The sequence below is a fragment of the Grampus griseus genome, assembly GCF_964374135.1.
Source record: "Grampus griseus genome assembly, chromosome: 7".
Lineage (NCBI taxonomy): Eukaryota > Metazoa > Chordata > Mammalia > Artiodactyla > Delphinidae > Grampus > Grampus griseus.
Genome location: NC_139001.1, coordinates 61,911,810 through 61,935,298, shown reverse-complemented (window position 1 = coordinate 61,935,298; position 23,489 = coordinate 61,911,810). Strand labels below are relative to the sequence as shown.

Sequence of the window (23,489 nt, the reverse complement as noted above, 5' to 3'; positions counted from 1 at the left end):
TTCACATTTAAAAACCAAAGGCTGTGGTTCTTTGTGTTCTTGTTACCTTTGTGTTCTTGTATTCTTGGTTTATTTTGTCATTTGTTTTTATTGGAGGGTATTTTTCTCCCATAAACTGAGAAGTACCTGGAAGCAGAAGCTCTAGTATTGAGCACTGAAAATTAGTCCAAGGCTTGGGTGTACAGCGATGCCTATAGTAGAACACTGGGAATATACTTAGACCAAGAAAGAAATTTATCTATTAGGAGGCATGAAAAGGAATGGTGTGACATAGTGTCAGAAAGACAGGTTAAGGGGAAATTGTGGTGGATCTTGAATTTCACATGAAAGGAATTTGGACCACTGAAAGGTTTTTGGACAAAAATGTGACATGATTCAAATTTTATTTCAGCATGAAACCTCATTCCAATATAAGACATTTTGTGAGCTGTGAGGATTGGAGGGACTAGGAACAGGAAAGCCAGTTGGGAAAGGAAATATTAGAAATAGAAGAGGATAGGAAGCAATTAAAGATTTCGGAGATGAAATAGTAAGGATTTGATAGCTAGTTGAACATGTAGGAGTCAAGGGAGAAGAAGGAAGCATACTGTACTTGGTTTTTGAGCCTGGGAGATTTGAACCGTTATGGTACAGTTGATGGAGGAGGAATATGGAGCAGTTTTGTGTGGGCCGAGATGAAAGTATTTTGCATATATTCAATTTGAGGGGTTGGTTGGATTATTTGAGTTAAGTAGATATATTCACCTGAAGTGAATATATCTGTTTAGAGTTCTGTCATCTGTGTAATCTTTTTTTGCTTTTAAGTATATATGTAATACATAAAAATGTATATAATTATAGAAATACATGAATATATAATATAGAAATAAATATACAGTTAGATATTTGCTTGCTCTTCTACTTTATTCACTTTGACTTTTTTGTTTCTATTAATCATGATAGTATGCTATAGATGGGTATAATATTATGCCTACTTTTAACTTTTGTGGATTTGACATGTTTTTCTTTATGTCACTTTCTTTCATTTGGTGTATTTTGTTTCACCCATTCATATCTCATACTTTTATCCAAAAAATTTTTATTAAAATTTATTCTTTTGCTCCCTTTGATTCTAATTGCAAATCTACTCACTCAGCAATTTTCCCTTAATGTTTTCTTCTTTATTTCTTGAAGTTAACTCAGGAATCATTCATTCATAGCCCTTTGTTTCATTTGGGGGAGAAAGGACTAAACATTTATTTGTTCAAAGATATTTACAAAGCAGTTTATAATGGCTGGCTGTTTCTTAACTAGCTTATAAACTAGGTTTTCACTTTACAGTGAGGAAACTGAAGGATGAAGACACATCTAAGCTAGTAAGTCAGTTAGAGGTAGCATTTACCACATTCATCTGATAGTATTTATATTGTTCCCCTTGTTGACTTCTTTAACTGAAATTATCTTTTCAATTTTGAGAGGAAAGATGGAGGTGCATATGCACGGAATTGAGTTGATCACACTCCTCAGCTTTGGCGTACTAAGTATAGTGCCTCTAATATTATTCTCCCTTTGTTCCCCACATGATATCTTATCCCTTACTTCTCAGAAGTAATGTATATGTCAATATAAACTGCATATAGTGTTATTTTGTGTTTGTTTAACTTGTATAACTGGTTGTGCTATAAATCTTGTATCTTTCTTACTTTCTTCGTGCTAAATATTATATCATTTAAACCTAATCATGTAGCTCGAGATAATTCTTTCTTATTTCTTCATAGTGGTATTCCAATATATGTGTATTCCACATTTTACTTACTCCTCATTGGTGAACATCTAGGCTGCCTTCAAATCTTTGCTACCATGAAAAAAAATAAACTGCTGCAATGAACCTAATGTTTTGTATACTTTTAAACTTTCTCTGGATTCTATACCTAGCTAGCTATGGGATTGCCTATGTATGTATGGGATACATTCTGCCTCCTTGCCTTCTAACATGGCTGCTCAAGGTTCACACTCCCATTTGCCTTGTGTGAGGGTTCTTGTTTTCTACCCTATACTTGCTAGCACTTTTATTATCCAGTGTTCTAATATTTGCCAGTCACATGGGGATAAAGTATATGCTTATGGTTAATTTACTTTGCATTTCTCTAATATAAATGCAATTGATCATCAGTCCATGTACTTTTTAGACATTTAAATTTTCCTCTGTACATTTCCTATTCCTATTCTTTGAGCATTTAAAAAAATTGGGGTTTCTGTCACTATCTTGCTATTGCTTTGTCAGTTTTGCAGATATCTTTCTTTTTTTTTTTTTGCGGTATGCAGGCCTCTCACTGCTGTGGCCTCTCCCGTTGCGGAGCACAGGCTCCAGACGCGCAGGCTCAGTGGCCATGGCTCATGGGCCCAGCCGCTCCGCGGCATGTAGGATCTTCCCAGACCAGGGCATGAACCCGTGTCCCCTGCATTGGCAGGCGGACTCTCAACCACTGTGCCACCAGGGAAGCCCTGCAGATGATATCTTTTAACAGACTTTGTATTGCCCTTTGTGGAACAGAAATATTTAATTTTAATGTCGTCAGAGCTATCACTTTTTTATTTATGACTTGTGCTTTTGGAATCTTATTTTTAAAATCCTTCTCCAGTCTGAGATTATAAAGTTATTTTATATTTTCTTCTCTTATTTTTATAGTTTTGTCTTTACATTTATATTTTTCATTTAATCTGAAGTTTATTTTGTAGTAAGGTATGAAGTAAAGATCTAATTTTTTCTCCATTGGATGAGGCAGTTTTCCTAAGACTATTTACAAAATAATCTATTTATAAAATAACCTGGCTTTTTCATACTAATTTCCTATGCTAACATGTTTCTATATTTCTGGGTTCTTTGTTGTATACTGCTGACCTATTTGTTCCTATACTAGTAGCACACTCTTAACAATGGTTTTATTATAGACATTATATCTGGCAGGGTGAGTTTCACTTTTTTTTTTCCTTCTAATATCTTTTTGCCAAATGCTTTTTTCTAAAATTTTTTGCTGGTTAGCTATATATGCACTTTTATTCTTATATATAAATGTTATATCAATTTGTAACTATCTTTCCAAACTCCTACAAGCTGTTAGATGAGAACCGCTTTGAATTATCATTTTAAGGCATTGAACATAGTTTTTATGTCCATTTATTTAGGTCTTCTTTTAATATTTTCATAGAATTTTAAAATTGTCATCTTAAAGTCTGGTATTTTTTATAAAGCTAATCTAGAGGCTTTATGGTTTTAGTTTCTATTTAAATGATATCTTGTTTTCTGTAACATTCTCTGATTACTCCTTGCTGGTATAAAATAATACTATTGATTTTTGTATGTTCTTGTGACTGGGCACTTGCTGAACTCTCTATTAATTCTAGTAGTTTGCCTGTTGATTCTTTTAGGTATTCTGTGTATCATATCATCTGAAAATAATGACAGTATCATCCCTTCCTTTCAAATCTTTATTTCTCTATTGTTGTCTTAATGCATGTCCAGTACTATTTTGAACAGTGAAAGTAATAGGCAGTATCCTTTTTTGTGCCCTACCCCAAAGAGAATGCTTTTAAAGTTTCCTGTGTATGTCTGTTTTATTGTAAATGGAATCATTTAAAATTACATTTTCCAATATGTTGCTAAAATGGAGAAATCCAGTTGGAATTTTTGAACGTTAATCTTCTATATTTAGCCACCTTGCTAATGAATTCAGTGATTATTTCTAATAGCCAGGACGCTCTTGAGTTTAATAATACACTTTTTTTTTTTTTTGATGTTGGGGGTAGGAGTTTATTTATTTATTTATTTTTGCTGTGTTGGGTCTTCGTTTCTGTGTGAGGGCTTTCTCTAGTTGTGGCAAGTGGGGGCCACTCCTCATCGCGGTGCGCAGGCTTCTCACTATCGCGGCCTCTCTTGTTGCGGAGCACAGGCTCCAGATGCACAGGCTCAGTAGTTGTGGCTCATGGGCCTAGTTGCTCCGCGGCATGTGGGATCCTCCCAGACCAGGGCTCAAACCCGTGTACCCTGCATTAGCAGGCAGATTCTCAACCGCTGCGCCACCAGGGAAGCCCAATAATACACTTTTTTTTTTTTTTTGCTGTACGCGGGCCTCTCACCGCTGTGGCCTCTCCCATTGCGGAGCACAGGCTCCGGACGCGCAGGCTCAGCGGCCGTGGCTCACGGGCCCAGCCGCTCCGCTCCGCGGCATGTGGGATCCTCCCGGACCGGGGCACGAACCCACGTCCCCTGCATCGGCAGGCAGACTCCCAACCACTGCGCCACCAGGGAAGCCCCCAATAATACACTTTTTAAACAAACATTTTGTTATCCATGGGACATCATCAAGAATGGTACCTGGTACATGTTCTGACACAGAAGCCTGCTCTCCACACAAATCTATTAGACTTTCCTTATTTAGTTAAATATCTTAGTCTGACACTATTTCTAGTACCATATTGGGGCTGATCTTAGTAACTCATGTGGTTCTCTTTATCTTTGCTCCAACTTAATTGCATCTTCTCTTATTTATACTCTAATTCTGGAATTATTAACAGAGGGACTGGAGGTCGTTTTTGAATTCCATAGCATTGTTTGTAAACTGTTTGTGTATGTGTATTTTTCTTGGAAGAAAATAGTTATCAGTTTATTATAGGTGGATTATCCACCCACCCTCCAAAGTTGAAAAACCACTGCTCTAATATATCTCCTTTAATTCTTTTGTCTTTCTTCTATCTGTCAAAAGTAGTTTCTCTTCGAGTAATAATGATAGCTAGCATTTATTGTACACTGACTACATGCTAAGCATTGTTTTAAGTGCTTTGCATTTAAATTCATTTAAGCTTCACAAAACTATGAGGTAGCTGTTACAATCTTCACTTTACAGACAAGAAAACAGGCACAGAAAGATGAATGACTTGCTCAAGATTCACAGCTAGTAAGTAAAGCTGCCAGAATTCAAGCACATTTAGTCCAGATGCCAAATCTGTACTATTAACATCTGAGCTATACTGCTGCTTAGTACACAAATCAGTTTTTGAGGCGAACATGTTATTTTCTTCTAGTTTTAAGTCTGTAAAAGCCACTATCTTATTGCATATTATACTCTCTTTGATCTCAATATGAATACTCTATAGACATTTCTTAAAGTATAATAATATAGTGATTGATTTGTTGATAGTCGAATAGACATACAAGAATAGCAGACAAAATTGAAAACATCTCAAGTGTCCATCAGTGAGAAACTGGTTAAATAAATTGTGGTTTATTCATACAATGGCATACTCTGCAGAAGAAAAAAGAATAGAAAGTTTTCTATGTGCTAATGTGGAAAAATCTCAAAAATATATTAAGTATCCCAAGGCAAGGTGTGCTTATATTAAATGAAAATAGAGGAAAAATAATGGTACTCATATTTGCTTGTGTGTGTGTATGTATGATACTCTGGAAAAATGCGTTAAGAATTATGGTCAGTTCTTACCGAGGAGTTGGGTTAGTGAGTTTGAGATTAGGATAGAAGGGAAAAAAGAATGGTGGAGAGACTTTTTTAAAAACAGTATCTTTTTATACTTCTAGATTTTAAATAGTATAAATATACCACTGCAATAATTTATAGAAAAAAAGTATTTATTTTTTGAACAGGTAATGTATTCATATTTTTTTAAATTCAAAAGGTGCAAGAAGGTATTCTATGGAAAAAAATCTCTGTTTACCCCTTTCACTAGCCACTTGATTGCTGCCCAGTTGCTATCAGTTTCCTCTGTATTATTCCAGAGACATTTTATGCATATACAAGAAATATGTGTGTGTGGGGAGGGTGTATTTTTTTTTTCTTTTAGTCCTCTTTTTATACATTGTTCTTCAGCTTGCATTTTTTTTCCCTTAAGAGTGTATCTTGGAGATCATTTCATATTCAATGCATGAAGACCTTCCTCTTTTGTCTTACAGTTTCAGAATATTTCATGTATGATGTACCAGGATGTATTTAATTAGTCCCCTATTAATAAACATTTGGGTTATTTCTAGTCCTTTGCTATTTACAAATGATACCGCAATGAATGATAGTATGCACAAGTTATTTTGCATGGTTTTGATTGTATTTGTAGGATAAATTCTTAGAAGTAGCTGAGTAATATTCCATTGTATATATGTACCACATTGGGAAGCTGCTGTATAGCACAGGGAGCTCAGCTCAGTGCTCTGTGATGACCTAGATGGGTGGGATGGGGTGGCGATGGGAGGGAAGTCCCAGAGGGAGGGGATGTATGTATACATATAGCGCTGACTCACGTCATTGTACAGCAGAAACTACCACAACTTTGTAAAGCAATTATACTCCAAAAAAAGTTTATGCACACACACACAAAAATCCTTAGAAGTGATTTGCTGTTTCAGCATTTGCATACTTTTGTAGTTTTGATGGTTATTGCCAGAGTGCCTTTCATTGAAGTTGTACCAATTATGTTAACACCAGTGAAAGTTTCCCTGTACTTGTGTCTACTTAGTGTGTTATCATACTATTGAATCTTTGCCTCTAGATCTTTGGTCTAGGTAAAATAGCTCAATGTAGTTTTTTTTTTTAAGGTTGTTTCAATTTATATTTTTCCTAAGGTTGAGCATTTTCCTTATGCAGAGCCATTTAGTTTTCTTTACTATGACCTACTTGTTACATGCTGCTTTTGAAAATAATTAGGAAATGAAAATGACTGGGAAAATCATTTAGTATCTGAGCTTTAAAAAAGTATCTCATTATTTTTTCTTTGTGTAGAATAATCTGCCACTGTCATCTGTTTTGTCCAAGTCAAATGATAGGGAGGAATGAGAAACTTTTCTTTCATTTTTTTCTTCTTTTATAAATTTTTCCTCAGGTTTCTTTCATTTTAGTGACCCACTTTTGGATTCAACATCTGCTTCATGAGAGGCCAAGTAATCCTGAAGTAGTCTGTGAATCCCAGGGGGAAAGATACATTTATGTAGATCTTTGTTCATTTTTATCCATTGTTGGATATCCTGTCATAAAGAAGATGAAAAAGTATTGCTATTTTCTTACCATTAGTAGTTTCCATTGTCTCAAGTTGTTTTTGTGCCTTACCTTAGAACATAAATGCCCTCTCTCAATAGAGCAGGAAGATATAACAGCTGTAAATATATATGCACAAAACAACAAAACCCCAAATTACATAAAGCAGAAATTGACAGAATTGAAAGAAGAAATAGACAATCCACAATTATACCTGGAAACTTCAGTGTTTTTTCTTAGTAATCAATAACAAGTAGATAGAAAATCAACAGGGATAAATGAGACCTGAACCATACTATCAGTCAGCTTGATATAATTGATAGAATACTCCACCAAACAATATCAGAATGCATATTTTTTACAAGTGCACATGGCCCATTCACCAGAGTGTACCATATGCCAAACCATAAAGCAAGTAGCAATAAATTTAAAAGAATTGAAATCACAAAACATGTTTTCTTACCACACAGAATTAAATTAGAAGTCAGTAAAAGAAAGAAATATATAAATCCCCAAATGTGTGAGAATTAAGCAGCACACTTCTAAATAACTTACGTATCAAAGCAGAAATCACGTAGAAATCAGAAAACACGTAAACTGAGTGAAAATGAAAACACAGCATAGCAAAATTGTGAAATGCCCCTAAAATAGTTCTTGGAGAGGTACATACAGCTTCAAATGCTTATATTTAAACAGAGGAAAGGTCTAAAATCTTTTTTTTTTTTTTTTGCGGTACGTGGGCCTCTCACTGTTGTGGCCTCTCCCGTTGCGGAGCATAGGCTCCGGACGCGCAGGCTCAGCGGCCATGGCTCACGGGCCCAGCCGCTTCACAGCACGCGGGATCTTCCCGGACCCGGGCACGAACCCGTGTCCCCTGCATCGGCAGGCGGACTCTCAACCACTGCGCCACCAGGGAAGCCCAGGTCTAAAATCATTTATCTAAATTGTTACTTTATGAAACTAGAATAAGAGTAAATTAAACCCAAAACAAGTAAAAGAAAGGAAATTACAAAAATCAGAGCAGAAGTCAATGGATAGTAATGGAGAAACAGTAGAGAAAATCAATTAGTTCAAAATCTGGTTCTTTGCAAAGATCAATAAAATGGATACACCTAAATGTCAGGAGCTCAGCTGAGCTGGGAGAGAGAGAACTGAGCTGCTAGGTACTGGAGTGGCTGATTAAAGCAGGAAGCCACAAATGAAAGAGTTAAACCTTTAACCACTTACTGTGATAGTATAATCAAGAGGCTAAAATCAGAGAAAATGCTGATTCCCCGTTCCATCACCTTCATAGAATGAAATGATGTACTGGTTAAGGATCAGGTGGATCAGCACAGATGTGGGAATCTGTTAAGGGAGCCGCAAACAGAAGTTTTTTGCAGTGTTATGAACTCTGAGGTGGAGAGGAGGGTGAAGGGGTAGGGATAGGAGTGGAAAAGTCCTGGGTACTGAGTCAGAGTGGGGAAAAGTTTCTTAAAGGTTTCAGCTTTTTCCCTTAATAAGCTGGCCTTGGCAGAAGTGTCAAAGTGACCCCTGCCCAAGGCCTCAGATAGAGGGGCCTAGGAATAAAGGCGCCAGGCCTGGGAATGTAAATGTGTGAAAGAGCATGACTGGCCAGGGGGCCTGAGACCATGATTGCAGATCCCTTCAGAGACTGCAGTGCACTGACTGTGTGCCAAGTCTGGTGGAGGGAGGACAGTTTTCACCATGAGACCTGCAAAGTAAAACCTTTTTGATTATCTGTGGTTAGACCTGAAAAAACACATATAGGTTTTTTGTTGTCTTTTTTTTTGTGTGGTACGTGGGTCTCTCACTGTTGTGGCCTCTCCCGTTGCAGAGCACAAGCTCCGGACGCTCAGGCTCAGCGGCCATGGCTCACAGGCCCAGCCGCACCGCGGCGTGTGGGATCTTCCCGGACCGGGGCACGAACCCGTGTCCCCTGCATCAGCAGGCGGACTCTCAACCACTGCACCACCAGGGAAGCACACATACGTTTTTAACCAGGAACTAGACTCCTCACTAGATTGCTATGGAAAAAAAAAAAAAAGAGAGAGAGAGAAGATACAAATTACCAATATCAGGAATGAAGGAGGAAACGTTCCTACAGAACCATAAGAGAATATTATGAATAACATTTGCAAACAAATTTGATAACATCTATCAAATGAACAAATTCTTTGAAAGATACAAATTACTAAAACTGACTCAAGAAGAAATAGAAAATTTTGAATAGATCTATATTGAGTAAGGAAATTGATTTAGTTATTAAACTTCTACAATTATTATCCTGCCAAAAAATGAGATCAACAACTTTATAACAACAAAGATAACATCATGATGAATTCTATGAAAAATTTAAGGAAGAAATTTTATCAATATTATATAAACTCTTGGCAAACAGAGGAAGAAGAGACACTGCATACTCATTTTATGAGGCCAGTTTTACTAATACCCAGTCCAGGCATCATGAGAAAAGAAAACTACAAACCCATCTCTCTCATGAACATAGAAGCAAAAGCCTTAATAAAATATTACCAGTAAAAAGGATAATACACCATGACCAAATGGGTTTATCCTAGGAATGCACATTGGCTCAACAACAATAAAAGATCAATAAACTTAATTCACCATATTAATAGAATACATTTTTTAAAAGCATATGATCATCTCAGTAGCCATTTGACAAAATCTAACACCCTTTCATGGTAAAAAAAAAAAAAAAAAAAAAAACACCAAAAAAAGGAATAGAAGGGAAAGTCTGATAAAGGGCACCTATGAGAAACCCATAGCTAATATCATATTTAAAAGTGAAAGATAGAAAGTTTGCCCACAAAGATAAGAAATAAGGCAAGGATGTCTGCCCTCTTCCTGTCTTTTAAGCACTATATTGAAGGTTCTAGAAAGAGCAGTTAGGCAAGAAAAAGAAAAGGCATCCAGATTGGAAAGGAAGAGGGAAAACAATCTCTGTTTGCAAATTAGATGATCTTGTTTGTGGAAAATTGTAAGGAATCTCTCAAAAGCTATTAGAGCTAATAAACGAGTTTAGCAAGGTTGTAGGATACATGATAAATGTACAAAAAAGTCAGTTGTGTTTCTGTGCATTAGCAATGAGCAGTCTGAAAATGAAATTAAGAAAATAGGGTGATGGAAATATTCTGGAATTAGATAGTGGGTGATGGTTGCACAATTTTGTGAATATACTAAAACTCACTAAATTGTTCATTTTAAAAGGATGAATTTTATGGTATACAAATTATATCTCAAAAAATATATTGAGAAATTATTGTATCCAGAATATATCAGGAACTCAATAATAAAAAAGCAAAAGATACAAAGTGAGCAAAAAATTTGAATAGGGCACACTTCTCATCAGAATGTATATGAATGACCAACAGTACATGAAAAGCTGTTCAACATCATTATTGTTTAGAGTAGAAATTAATGTTACAAGTGTTGGTGAGGATCTGGAGTACCTGACACTCTTCAGTCATTTGCTGGTGGGAATGCAAAATGGTATAGTCAAATTTGGAAGAAGTTTGACAGCTTCTTTAAAAAGTTAAGCATACTTACAGTACAACCCCCAAATAAATAGGTGTCTACCAAAATAAATGAAAACTTATGTCCACATAAAGACTTTTATATGAATGTTCATAGCAGACTAATTTGTAGTAGTTAAAAACTGGCAACAACCCAGAATTCCATCAACAAGCAAATGCATGAACAAAATGTGGTGTATTCATTCAGTGGAATACTACTCAGCATTAAAAAGGAATGGACTGCTGATACACGCAATAACATGAATGAATCTAAAAATACTGCGCTAAGTGAAAGAGGCCAGGTACAAAAGACTACATACTGTATGATTCCATTTATATGGAATTTTTAAAAATCCCCAAACTGTAATGGCAGATTATAGTTGGCAGAAAGCAGATAAGTGGTTGTTTGGGGCCAGGAGCAGGGGCTGGAATTGATTGCAGAAGAGCACCAAGGAACTTTTTCAGGGGATGGAATTGTTCTAAAACTTTATTGTAGCAGTGGTTGCATGAGTATACATTTTCCAAAATTCATCAGACTTAAAGTGGGTGAATTTTATGGTATGTAAGTTATACCTCAGTAAAGTTAGTTTTTAACATGCCTTATTAATGTATCTATACAAATGGGGGATTTGTGGCCTCATTTCTAGTGATTTAAAAAATCAGCATCTTTTTCAGCCTGCATATCATTTTGCTTTTTCATCTTTATTTCTTTTTTTATTTTGGCTGTGCTGCACAGCTTGTGGGATCTTAGTACCCCAACCAGGGATTGAACCTGGGTCTCAGCAGTGAAAGCGCCAGAGACCTAACCTCTGGACCGTCAGGGAGTTCCCCTTTATTTCTTCTTTATAGCATATTTCAGAATTTTGTACTTAATCCACACAATTAGTTGTTTTGCAAACAGATGTTTGTCGAATGTCTGCTATGTGCCAAGCACCGGGAGGACAGAGCCCCTACTCCCGGGGACTACTCCCACAGTCTTAGAGGACAGGCTAATTTATTTTTAAAGTAGAAAGTATAAATGTAAGAACTGAAGTGTTTACACAGTATAGACGTACTAATTTTATCTCGGTGGAACTAGGTAGTCTAAGGTGTCATTAAGTGGGGTCAGGAAAGGCTTCCCTGAGGAGCTGGAATTTGAAGGATGTTAGGAATTAATTGATCCAGTGGACAGGGGAAAGTAGACTAACCTGCCTCCTAAATGGATTTTCAGTTAAATAAAGAGGGGTGGGGGGTATACTTTGGTGTTTACAAGACTAACAAACTCCTTTAAAAATCAACTTTCAAGATGTGAGTCCTTGGATCATTGATTCCACTGGTTCTGTTATTACTGAGTAGAGCTTCAGATTACCTGGCAGTTAGAGCTCTCAAGTTTTTACAAACTTCACCCTCTTTTTAAAACTGACTTTGTTTCACACCCATTCAGGGTCTAGGCAAATGATTTAGCACTGTCTGTCGTGAATTCCATGTTTTCGCTATTGTTCTTCTTTATCCACACTGACAGTCTATGTCTTTTTAACTAAAAGTCACTTTCCCTTTGCACCAAATTAACATTTGCTTTCATAGAGTAGCTAGGTGCTATAGGCTATATTCATCAGATATGTGAAAACACTATTTTTAAAATAAACGTATAAATGAAGCAGATGCTATGGCACTTGGAAGTTAAATTTCAAAGAGAAACATTCTGGGAATATAGGATATAACAGCTTGGAACCTTTTCTCTCTTCTTTGCTCCTCTTACTCCCCTCACTTTATTTAGTTGACTCAGTTAAGAAAGTTTTCTTACTATCCAGAAGTAATTGATGAGAATGACACTTTAAATATCTATAATGGGAAATGTTCATGATGAAATGTCTTGAGAATTTTCTATTTCATATCTAAAAGGAAGAAGAAGAGTTTTCAGTTCTTTCCAGCTGCCTGGGACTTCTGCCAACATTTTACCAAACAGAACATCCATTCATCAGTGCCTCCTGTCTGGATTGGCCAGTTCCAGCATTTGATATTATATCTCAGTGGTGTTTTGAGATAAATTCATTTACTGAAAGACATGCCGAACAAGGAAAGGTATGTAAAAAGAGCAATACTCACTTGCTATAGTGGTGACATGCTAATAGGTAAGAGAATAATGAAGAATTTAAAATTTCAGGTAATCTAGTCTTGGCAGTATTTATTAAACTAATTATTTTGAAAAAATGGTTTGCTTATATTTATTTATGAGTGTAAAAGCAGAAATGTTTCAGTTAACAAAACTAAGGTATAGTATGTTACTTTTAGTGTGTTTTAGGTCATCAGGTTTTTATTGAATACCTTAAATAGTCATAGCACTAGATTTGGAAGGTACAAAGGAATTTTAAGATAGACAAGGAACTTGTAAGCTTATTGGAAAGAGGACTGTCACATAAAAATTAAAGATTTGGACTTGCACATCTAAAACATCATGTCTTTAACTATAAAATTTGCTGACTCTATGCTGCCAGCTCGATGGGTAAAGGTATTGTGTTGGGGATGAGGGAATTGGAAAGGTGGAGTGCAGGCAGTGGTGGGTGGCTCTTAGTGCCATGGTTTGGTGCTCAGACTTTCTTCTATATAGAATTACAGTTTTTGAGAAATGGAATAATATGATGAAAGTAGTGTTTTAGGGAGGTAATTTTTGTGGCTTTTTTAGTAAGTAAAATTGATGTTATGGAGAAAGGGAAACCAAAGATTATTTAGTGGTGAAGAAAATCTGGATTATTGTTTTGATAGCCAGCAGAAATTAGACAGAATGTAACCAATGCAAGACACATTTGAGAAAAATATATAGTCCTTGGTGACCAAGTGTACATGACTTTAAAATCCTGAACTCAAGTCATCAGAAAAGTAGTAACTAGTATACATAGTTCCGATAGGAACCTGCTCCTGCTTAAAAACCACTGACGATGGATGTCCCATTGGCTATGGAGAAAGACAGGAATCTTTACATGGCATTCACCATCTTGCTTGCCTTTCTAACTTCATTTCATACCACTTCCCAGCCACCACCTTGCTTAAACCACGAAAGAATATTTCTTAAGTATGCTATGCATTTTTAAAACATCTGTGCTATTGCTTATTGCTGTTACTTTTATTTAAAGCAATCTTCCTACTGTTTTCCTGTTAATCACCCATGAAGGCTTTGCTAAGATAAATGTTACCTCTTCTATAAAGCTTTATCTGAGAGTCCATCTCCCTCTATTATGTATGATAGTACTTTTGCCACTGTTTCTAATAGTTGCCATGTTTATCACTTTTGTTTGTTTAATGTGTCTGAATGGGGACTCCACAAGGCAAAAATTGTTTCTTGTTTATTCTTGAATCCCTAGTTCCTGGAAAGTGCCTGATATAGACTAGTCACCTAATAAATATTTGTGAAACAATTAAATGGTGGATTAATGTCATTGGGAGAAATAGAACTGATGAAAGGGGAACCGATTTCAGGAAAAACGAGAATTTTAATTTAATGTCAAAGGAACAATAGAAAAATTAGTATTTCAGATGGAGGTTGTCACTAGACTTAATTCTTAAAACATTGAAGTGAATAACAAAGGCAAGATAAGCATAAATAATAAATGTCTCTGCTTTTGTTCATTTTCAATTGAAATCCTTAAAGAGATATTATCTCATTTTATACTTTTTTTAAAAGGAAAGGAAAATTGAAGAAGTTAATGAACCTTGTGTACTATGTATAAAAATATTTTCCTATCTAGTAATTGCTTTATTCACAATTATAGCTATAATCTGAAGTTATATTTTGATGTCTGAAAACCTATGAGGAATGTCTTGGAGTAAGAGTTGGGTATTATTGTAGAACCAGGACAGGAGAAAAAGTGATGAGCATACTTAAAATTATTTTTTCTTCATATGTGCCATGGGATAAGCAATAGATAAAAACGAAATCACTTGATAGTATAAGAATAAGCCTACCTTTTTAGATGAATGATTATTGTTGTGAATATTGATAGAAAATAAGAATTTACCATTTAAACATATTTCATCTTTTTGTAAAATTGAGTGATAACTATTTTAGAGTCAGAACAGTAGATATTTATGCTTATGCAGAATTTTTATGTTATTTGAATGCACCCCTATCTGACCTGCATCCCTACACTTGTCCCTTCACTCTGTTCTATCTCTAACCTCAACTCTGTCCATTTGTCAACCAGATTTCTTTTTAACCAGCAACTTTAAATTTGAACAGAGAGACTTAGATAAATATAAACAGTGATTGGAGCTGAATAGTGCAACAGCTTCCCTTGAAAGATAGTCTGAATTACTGCTTCTCCTTTCTTGTAACAGCTAAGATTCTTTGATTGCAAACAGTTTGGTTGCAAACCTCTGGTCTGTTTTCTCTGAAGCGCTACTGCTAGATGACTCCATCTCAGCTACTTTCCTTCCCTATATATATGCTCCAAATTCAGATTCCTGGGAGAGAGAATCTGACTGGCCTAATTTACATCATATGTATACCCCTGTGATGGTGCAGGATCTTGTGATGGGGCAACCCCATCAGATCTGTATGGAGCAGGAAAAGAGGTTATTTTCCAAAATAAGTCATAATGCTGTCAATGTAGGAAGGCAGATGAGGTTGCCAGACAAATTGGAAAAAACGAACACTGGTGGCCCGCTACCTTCACATCTTACCTCCCCAGCACATAGGCATCCTTCTTCTCATTCACAGAGTTTCATTTCTTCCCCTGTTTAAAATGATGTAACTGTTCCCTTTACAACCACAGATGCAGCCACCATTTCCCAAATACCTAACCTGAAGTCACATCCTATAGTTATATCATCAAGCTTCCCTGAATCCAGAGGAGATGTCCATTCCTTCTGTGATTTATTGTTCTTACACCCCAACGGCCTGGAAATTTTTAATTAGCACCTACTCACCCTGAATTCAGTAGTAGAAGAAAGGAAAAGAGAATGAAAAATATTGCAAAAATATATGCCACAACAAGCAAGAAAATTTTAAATTAGTCATAAAACTGTAGCTAATATACAGTCAAATATATGACTTTCTTCTTTCACCTTCTTTGACCAGCACCTCAACTGGTTGGATTTATTTGAACAAAGATGTGATCCAAACTTTATTCTGAGAGGTCTGAGCTCAGTGATTTGTCCTGTCATGCTTATATAAGACTGTACTAGTTTTGTGTGAAATGTTTACCTTTCAAGCATGAACGCGCTAGGGGTGGGGGTGGGGTGTATCTCTGAGTTTCAAACATACTGATACAGGAGGTATTTCTATTTTATTTGATGAGGTCACTCCCTCCAGACAATACTGTAAGCCATTCCCTTTCTTTTCCGAGTGGTATTAGGGAAGCTAGAGTGGTCAGATGACATTTAGTTTTTAATTCAGTGGAACTATTATTATGTCCCTTGTTGGCAGATAGCACACAGCCTCCTTACAATAGTACTGAAACCACAGAAGAGTCCAGAATAGCAGGGAAACAGAAATTAAAGACCGAATTTTTAGGTCTAATTATGAGAGATGCCACCCTCTGGTTCCCAAACCTGTGCACTCCATCTGTAAGAGAACAGTCAATCACCCTTATGTACTAGTTGCTTTTTTAGGTCGTATACCTCATTCTGTAGGAGCATATACCTCATTCAATAGGTGTTTCCCTCTAGTTGGTACCATCTAAAAATTCATCAGCAAAGTAGTTCATCATTTAAAAGACCAGTGATTTTTTTCAGATGATTGACTATATGTTAAGATCAGTTAATTCCATAGACATCCACCTATTGTGTTACATCTTTCTTTATGAAGAAAATTCTTTGATTAGAGACCATGTGGTGTGTGCTACTGGGTAATTTACAACCTAATCTGGATAAGTATCAAGTTCAATGAGGACAAATTGCTGTTCCTTCCACTGATGGAAGGGTTCCATATATAATGAACCCGTTACAGAATATGCAGTCTTTGGAGTCCGAAGTTGGGCACTGAGTATTGGCAAACAGCATATTGTAAGCCCATATATTGTCCTTATCCTTGCTTCCATGGCTGCTTTATCCATGAACATATTGATAAACACCAAGCTGGATACTTAGTTATTAGACTGATTTAGATGGATTATGGCTATAAGTAATGTGAGATGATCACCACGTGAATTGCCAGCCTCCATACTGTTTCTTAAGATAATAGATTCATACTACATTTTATCTGGTTTAAGTGTTAATGAAGTAGCATCTAGAAAAAAAATTAATGCTATTTCCAGTATTTTTATATAACTGCAAAAAATGAACAAAATACCCTGTAGGGAAATTTAACTAATTTGTTTTTTTTTTTTCACACTTACTGAGAAAATTTATGAAAAGAGTTGTAGCCCCAGCACTTATGGATACAAAAGATCTTAACAGCTTGAGGTGTAAGATTTTTCATCTTCTAGGAATGAAAGATTATAAAGTATTGAAATAGAAATATGAATTATAGCCATGATCTTCCCTAAAGAAAAAGCCAATGAATTGTTTATCTAAGAAAGGTCAAAAACTTGGTTTTGAAAAATGTGTATAACTGTTTAAAATTATGTATTAAGAATATTTAAAAACAAGTACATCTACGTATATTTTCCATGCATGCTTAGTTATATTTAATATTTTTCTTTTAAAGTAATAACAAATTTCAATGTTTTAGGTGCTTAGTCTAAAAACTCACATCATGTTTTAATTGAAAATTACATTAAAATAGAGAATCATAATTGTTGAAGTACTATTTTAGTCATTTGTAAAATGGAAATGGGAAGAGTGTTAATAAAGAAAATAAGCCACATTCTTGGAGACAGATTTTCTTTTCTTTAAAAAAAAAGGCCTTTTAAAAAATAAATATTTTGTGTTAGTGACTTAAATACATAGGACTAATGAATATTTTTGAATAATGTTTTAGGCCTTGCTTATCCAAGAGTCAAGATGGAAATTGCCACACCTACTACAGTTGCCTGAAAATTATAACACCATCTTCCAGTACTACCACAGAAAAACCTGTAGTGTCTGCACCAAGGTTCCTAAAGATCCTGCCGTTTGCCTTGTTTGTGGTACTTTTGTATGCCTGAAAGGACTTTGCTGCAAGCAACAAAGTTACTGTGAATGTGTATTGGTAAGCAAGAGTAAATCACATGGAAATGTGGTATATATGGTCAAGCCAGCTCTTCAAATTTAACTAGTCTTTGAATTAAATACACAATACATATAAGGATCTTGTTTTCGTTGTTGTTGTTGTTTTATTTATTTATTTTTAACATCTTTATTGGGGTATAATTGCTTTACAATGGTGTGTTAGTTTCTGCTTGATAACAAAGTGAATCAGTTATACATATACATATGTTCCCATATCTCTTCCCTCTTGCGTCTCCCTCCCTCCCACCCTCCCTATCCCACCCCTCCAGGCAGTCACAAAGCACCGAGCCGATATCCCTGTGCCATGCGTCTGCTTCCCACTAGCTATCTACCTTACATTTGTTAGTGTGTACATGTCCATGACTCTCTCTTGCCCTGTCACAGCTCACCCTTCCCCCTCCCCATATCCTCAAGTCCGTTCTCCAGTAGGTCTGTGTCTTTATTCCTGTCTTACCCCTAGGTTCTTCATGACATTTTTTTTTCTTAAATTCCATATATATGTGTTAGCATACGGTATTTGTCTTTTTCTTTCTGACTTACTTCACTCTGTATGACAGGCTCTAGGTCTATCCAGTAGAAGGGTAAAAACAAAAACAATGACAACAACAAAAAAACACCTGGGGTTTTATTTAAGTGGGTAAAACTTTTCCTAAGTGCAGCTTCAGTTCCTCTCCCTAATCCCGCTGCCCTTTAATGGTATATATGTTCAGATGTTGTGCTGTGAAACAGCAGTCATATATGCTGTTGTAGACACTAGCCTCTGAATTAGGTTTAGGTTAGCTCTTAATTGATTTCCTAGGTAATCCTTATCCAAATTCCTCCTCATGTATTGTTAATAAAGTATTAAGAATGAGTTAATAAATTTAACTTAGGTGAAATCTGATTTTAAAACATTTAAATATTTCTGTGTTATTTAGAAGACAAGGCATTCTTGATTTTCTTATAAAGTCCATTTGATTATGAAGTTCAGTCATATATTTTTAATTTTTTAGCATTCTCAGAACTGTGGTGCTGGAACAGGGATTTTCCTTTTGATCAATGCATCAGTGATTATCATCATTCGAGGGCACCGCTTCTGTCTCTGGGGTTCTGTGTATTTGGATGCTCATGGAGAGGAAGACCGAGATCTTAGGTTAGATGTGCATGGATATATCCACATGTTTTATTGAAGTTTGGCCAGTAAGAATAATTTACCATTCCTGACTTTGTAATTATAATAATAATTATTTTTTTTATTTCTGGCAGTCATTAATTTAGAACTATTTCTATTTTGGGGGATATTTTCCCCATCATCATGTTAAAGAAATATGAAATAAACCAAATTACTATGTGAGATTTTTGCCATAAAGAATTTATTTTTAAAAATGTGTGTGAAATCTTCATTGTATTATATTACTTTTAATACTTTTTTTCCCTTTTTATTCTAGGCGAGGCAAGCCTCTCTACATTTGTAAAGAAAGATACAAAGTTCTTGAACAACAGTGGATTTCTCATACTTTTGATCACATCAATAAAAGATGGGGTCCACATTACAATGGGCTGTGACTCACCACCTTAGCATTGCATTATATCATTTTCATTAAGAATTTATCAACAATAAGCTTTAACTTAATTTGGGGGATTAACGCTTTTGCTGAGGGAAAGAAAGAAAACATACATTATAAAGCCTTTCCAAAATTAGGTGCTTGGTAATCACATTAATGGTATAATAATTTTTTTTTAAGTATATGGAGAACATAACAAGTAAGAAGTTAAACCATTCTTTAGTGGTCCTTTTTTTGTTTAAGTCCACAATTAATAAGAAGCACAACTTGTTGACAAAATCATTTAAAAATGATTCTCCCAACAATGCATATCTGCTATTCATTGATATTTAGAGTGGGTGTGATTTATTTAAAGTTTTACTGCTTCTTTATATCTGTGTATTTTAATTTGCATCTGCTAAACGTAATGCATCCTTTCCCTCTGCCATTCTTGTGTTGATTTGAGATTTTTGCTGTATGTAATTAGAAAAAAATGTAAAACATGATTTATGTGAAATACTGTATAGTAAAATTTGGTCTAATAGTAGAACTTTACATTTTTTTCTTATTGTGAGGAATCTGTTAAAAGTTTAAGGCTTTGCTGAAACTTAATTCATTCTCAGGAATTTCATAAATATTCTCCCCAGGTAAATAATTGAAATAGTTGTAAAATAAGTAGATAGCTGCTGTTAATATAATACAGTACATTTTGGGGGACATGTGTGGTTGGGGGAGTCCCTAAAAATCAAAATTTGCCATTTCATTTGGATGAATCACTTGAGGTAGTAACAAACAGATTTTATTATAAAATCAGAAGTTTTAAGAACATATACATGGCAGATTTTGATTCTCTGCATGCCCACCTTTTATTACCAACCAAGTTTTTTTGTTTAAATGATTGGATTGGAAAAATGCTCTGACTTCCCCACAAATGAAGCATAGTTCTGGAACTTTCCTTATCAGCTCAAGAGGTTCATCTGTATTGTATCTGTGCAGTGTTATCACTGCTATTTCTGCTCGGTTTCCTAAAAGGGAAGGAAAAGGGCTCAGTGGTGATGATCCTCATGAATGAGCTGTACATCTGCATTCTTGTTAGAAGCTGCTGTGAAAAGCAATTTATGTTTGTAGGGTTTTTAAGTTAGTAAGAATGAAAATGATTGAGCTAAAACCCACTCTGTACTTACAGAGGGAAGATGACAGAAAAGCATGTGATATATTGCTACCAAAATTTTTCTTCCAAATGATTCAATAATTTGATGATTATTTAATATATAGTGCTATCAAGCAATTCCTGGTACTTTGGACTTCCATGGCTTGTTATATAAAATTACATTTTTACATGTAAAAATAAACTAAAAAACATCTAATGATAAACTATAAAAATAAAGTCAGATCTGTGTTCTAAAAATTATTGAATGATGACATGATATTACAGGATATAAAAGTGGACATTAAATGATGGCCTTGCATTCAAACAGAAGAGTAAATATTCAAATATGTTCAAAAAGTCAAAAAATTACCTATAGCTCTACAATAAAAATACAATATGGAAGTAGCTTGCTATTTTTATATACATTTCCAAAATATTAAGGTAACTTTCTGAAAGACTAGAATGATTCTGTTGAATTAAACAGCTGTTCTTTCCAACACATTGCTACTTTTTAAAATACTGTATCATAAGTTCAGCCTGTCTTATTTTTTGCATCCGTCATTATGGATACCAGACCAGATACTTTTGTTCTTCAGGTGTGGTTGAAGAACAAAATGCTAATTTACATCTCTAGTAAATACTGTTACAGGATTCATGAACTTGAATAATTATACAGTTTGAAACTCTGATGCTATATACACATGGTATAATGTACTCAGACTTTGGTTACTACATATTTAAAATGGAATGTTTTATGGTTGTGCATACGGATGTGAAGTGAAAATATTAGCCTTAACATTAAAATTTGGGTATTTGATAGTGTTTATTTTGATATTGGTGAATTAGTCACCAGTAAAATTTTAAAAAGCACTTGGTTGAAAATTGTACTTGAATTACATACATGCATGCTGCTAAACTAGAACTTTAATTTTTTCCCCATAACTTTTATAAGTCCCATTTATAAACCCACTTTTAAAAATAACAGGTCCAAGTTAGAGTGATGTGTGTATATTATTCAAAAAAATGTACTGGTGTGATACCTTGTATGAATGATCATTTAAATACAGTACATTACTGTAGAAGCTAAATCAATCTTTATAAGCAAGCAGAAATTACGAAACTAGGAATAATCAACATTGTAAGATATGTTAATAAAAACCTACTGTCATTTGGTTTGTGAAAGGTCCTTAAAATGTTTAATTCTTACATGTTTTTCTTTTTTTTCAAAGATGTTGACAATAATATGTGTAAGTGAGCATAGATGAAAAGATCAAAGCGTAACATCATAGTTGCTGTAAGGTGGAGTTAATATAAAGGGTTTGGTTTTCCTTTAACCACTTATTTACAGAGCTAGTTCCTGATTCTTCTGTCTTTGTCTCATAACTAATGCAAAGCCTTTGCTAAGTGTTCTTTTAGAATCAGGAAATGGGTGAAGGGAGAGGAAATGGGTTTTTAGAGAAGGAAATGGATGTGCAGATCTGAAGAACACTGCTGTGGTCCTTTCTGCTTTCTGAGAATCCCCAGCTAAACTTAAGAAATCTGAAGGCTTTTATGATAATGTTTATTTTGATTGATCTGTATCTTGTTTGAATTGACAATCCTTGCCCCTACCCCTCCATCCTGTAGCTCACCAGCCAGTTATCAACTAGGAATCCATTTGTGTTCACAAACCTTTTTTTCTGTTTTATGTAATTTGATATTGATTTCTGTGACTTAGAAAAGATGCTGACTGAAAGCACCGAAGGCTTGGAGGTAACAGCAGTATTAGAGGAGGTGTGGCCCAAGGGTTTCTGTAACATCTCCAAGATTGTAACTGCTAACTCTCAAGTTCCTGTTGTTGGCTTGCATTTGAGGTCATGTTGAACAACAACGACAACAAAACAAAACAACATGGTTTTAACCACTAGAATCAAAACACAAAGACAAGGTGCATTCACTGGTGGTTATGCCTGACACTTGATGGTTAGTGGGAGAGCAGAAGACTTGTGACTGTCTCAGTCCCATTCACAGCACGTAGTTCTTTCCTTTAACGTTATGATCTGGCTGGTTGATATCAAGCATTGCTTAGTTCATCAGGGATGAGCTGAATGGCAACGTGATCACTTCTCTGTTCATGGCACTTCAAGCTCCCTTGGTAATGAGGCACATTAACTATGGAAGAGCTATTACCTACCATCCTAGTGTACAGTAATCAACTAGCACTGGAGTGAAGCTAACTTCAACTGATGCAACACAATGAAAAGACATAATGGGACCTTATGTAGAGCTGCCTTTGTGTGAGTTAAATCAATGTAAAATGGAGCAATACCAAAATTGATGCAGCCGAGCCCAAGAGCAGGCTAGAGAAGTAGAGTCAAGAGCACAAATAAAAGCTTGAGGGGAAGAAAAAGGGACAAGAGAAAGGAAAAAAGTCTAGAGCAAAGAGGATTCATATCTGATTACCTCTTATTAGTGCAGAGAAGCAGGTAAGAGTTGATAGTGGAACAGGCCTAGTATATGTGGGAGCTTGAGTTAAATGTTTAGACATATGGTAGGAGAGAATAGGCTAGAAATAAAGAGAGGTACCACAGAAGTCATACTGAGAGCCCAGTAGGGTTAGAAACCATAACATCTAAATGGAGCAATTAGAAAGGTTCTATGACTTTATAGGGCCCCTGAGATCAACAGGGTTTTTTTCTGATATCTGTTTATATTCACATGGTACATTTTAAGGCAATGGCTGCATTGGTCATACATAGTAGAAACCATAAAAAAGAGTTAAGAAGTAAAATGTACATCATACACTTATGTATATATATTTCTTACAGAGAGGTAAAAAGGCTTATAAAAAATCAATACGGTGTGGTTTTTAGTATACAGGTAAAGAATGGATTATCTTCTACATGATGATTAGGACCAGATTGAAAAGGAGAAGAGAGGCCGATAGGAAGAAAAGAAAAAAAAAAAATCCTAGAAGGAAGGGTATTTTAAGAGAGAGAAACCAGTAAACATTAAGTGCTGTGGAGAGGTTAAGTGACATATAAGCTACAAAAGAATTCATTGTATTTTGGACTAAGTGATATCCGTGATGAGCATAGTTTTGATGAAATGGTAGCGGTAGAAGCCAAGGTATAGCTTCTGGAGGTGAGAAAGTAGAAAA

At 35.4% G+C, this 23,489-nt stretch overlaps 1 protein-coding gene across 1 annotated transcript in view; it reads left to right on the top strand.

The window, feature by feature from the left end:
- UBR3 (ubiquitin protein ligase E3 component n-recognin 3) overlaps positions 1-21,531 on the top strand; it is a gene marked incomplete at its 5' end in the record, with an annotated part of 232,512 nt that extends 210,981 nt beyond the window's left edge. The window contains 4 exon segments of the mRNA XM_082657756.1: positions 12,434-12,613; positions 17,448-17,657; positions 18,670-18,809; positions 19,105-21,531. Of these exon segments, the coding sequence (XP_082513882.1) occupies positions 12,434-12,613; positions 17,448-17,657; positions 18,670-18,809; positions 19,105-19,222 (648 nt within the window). The 3' untranslated portion in view covers positions 19,223-21,531.
- Between the last annotated feature and the right edge of the window lie 1,958 nt (positions 21,532-23,489).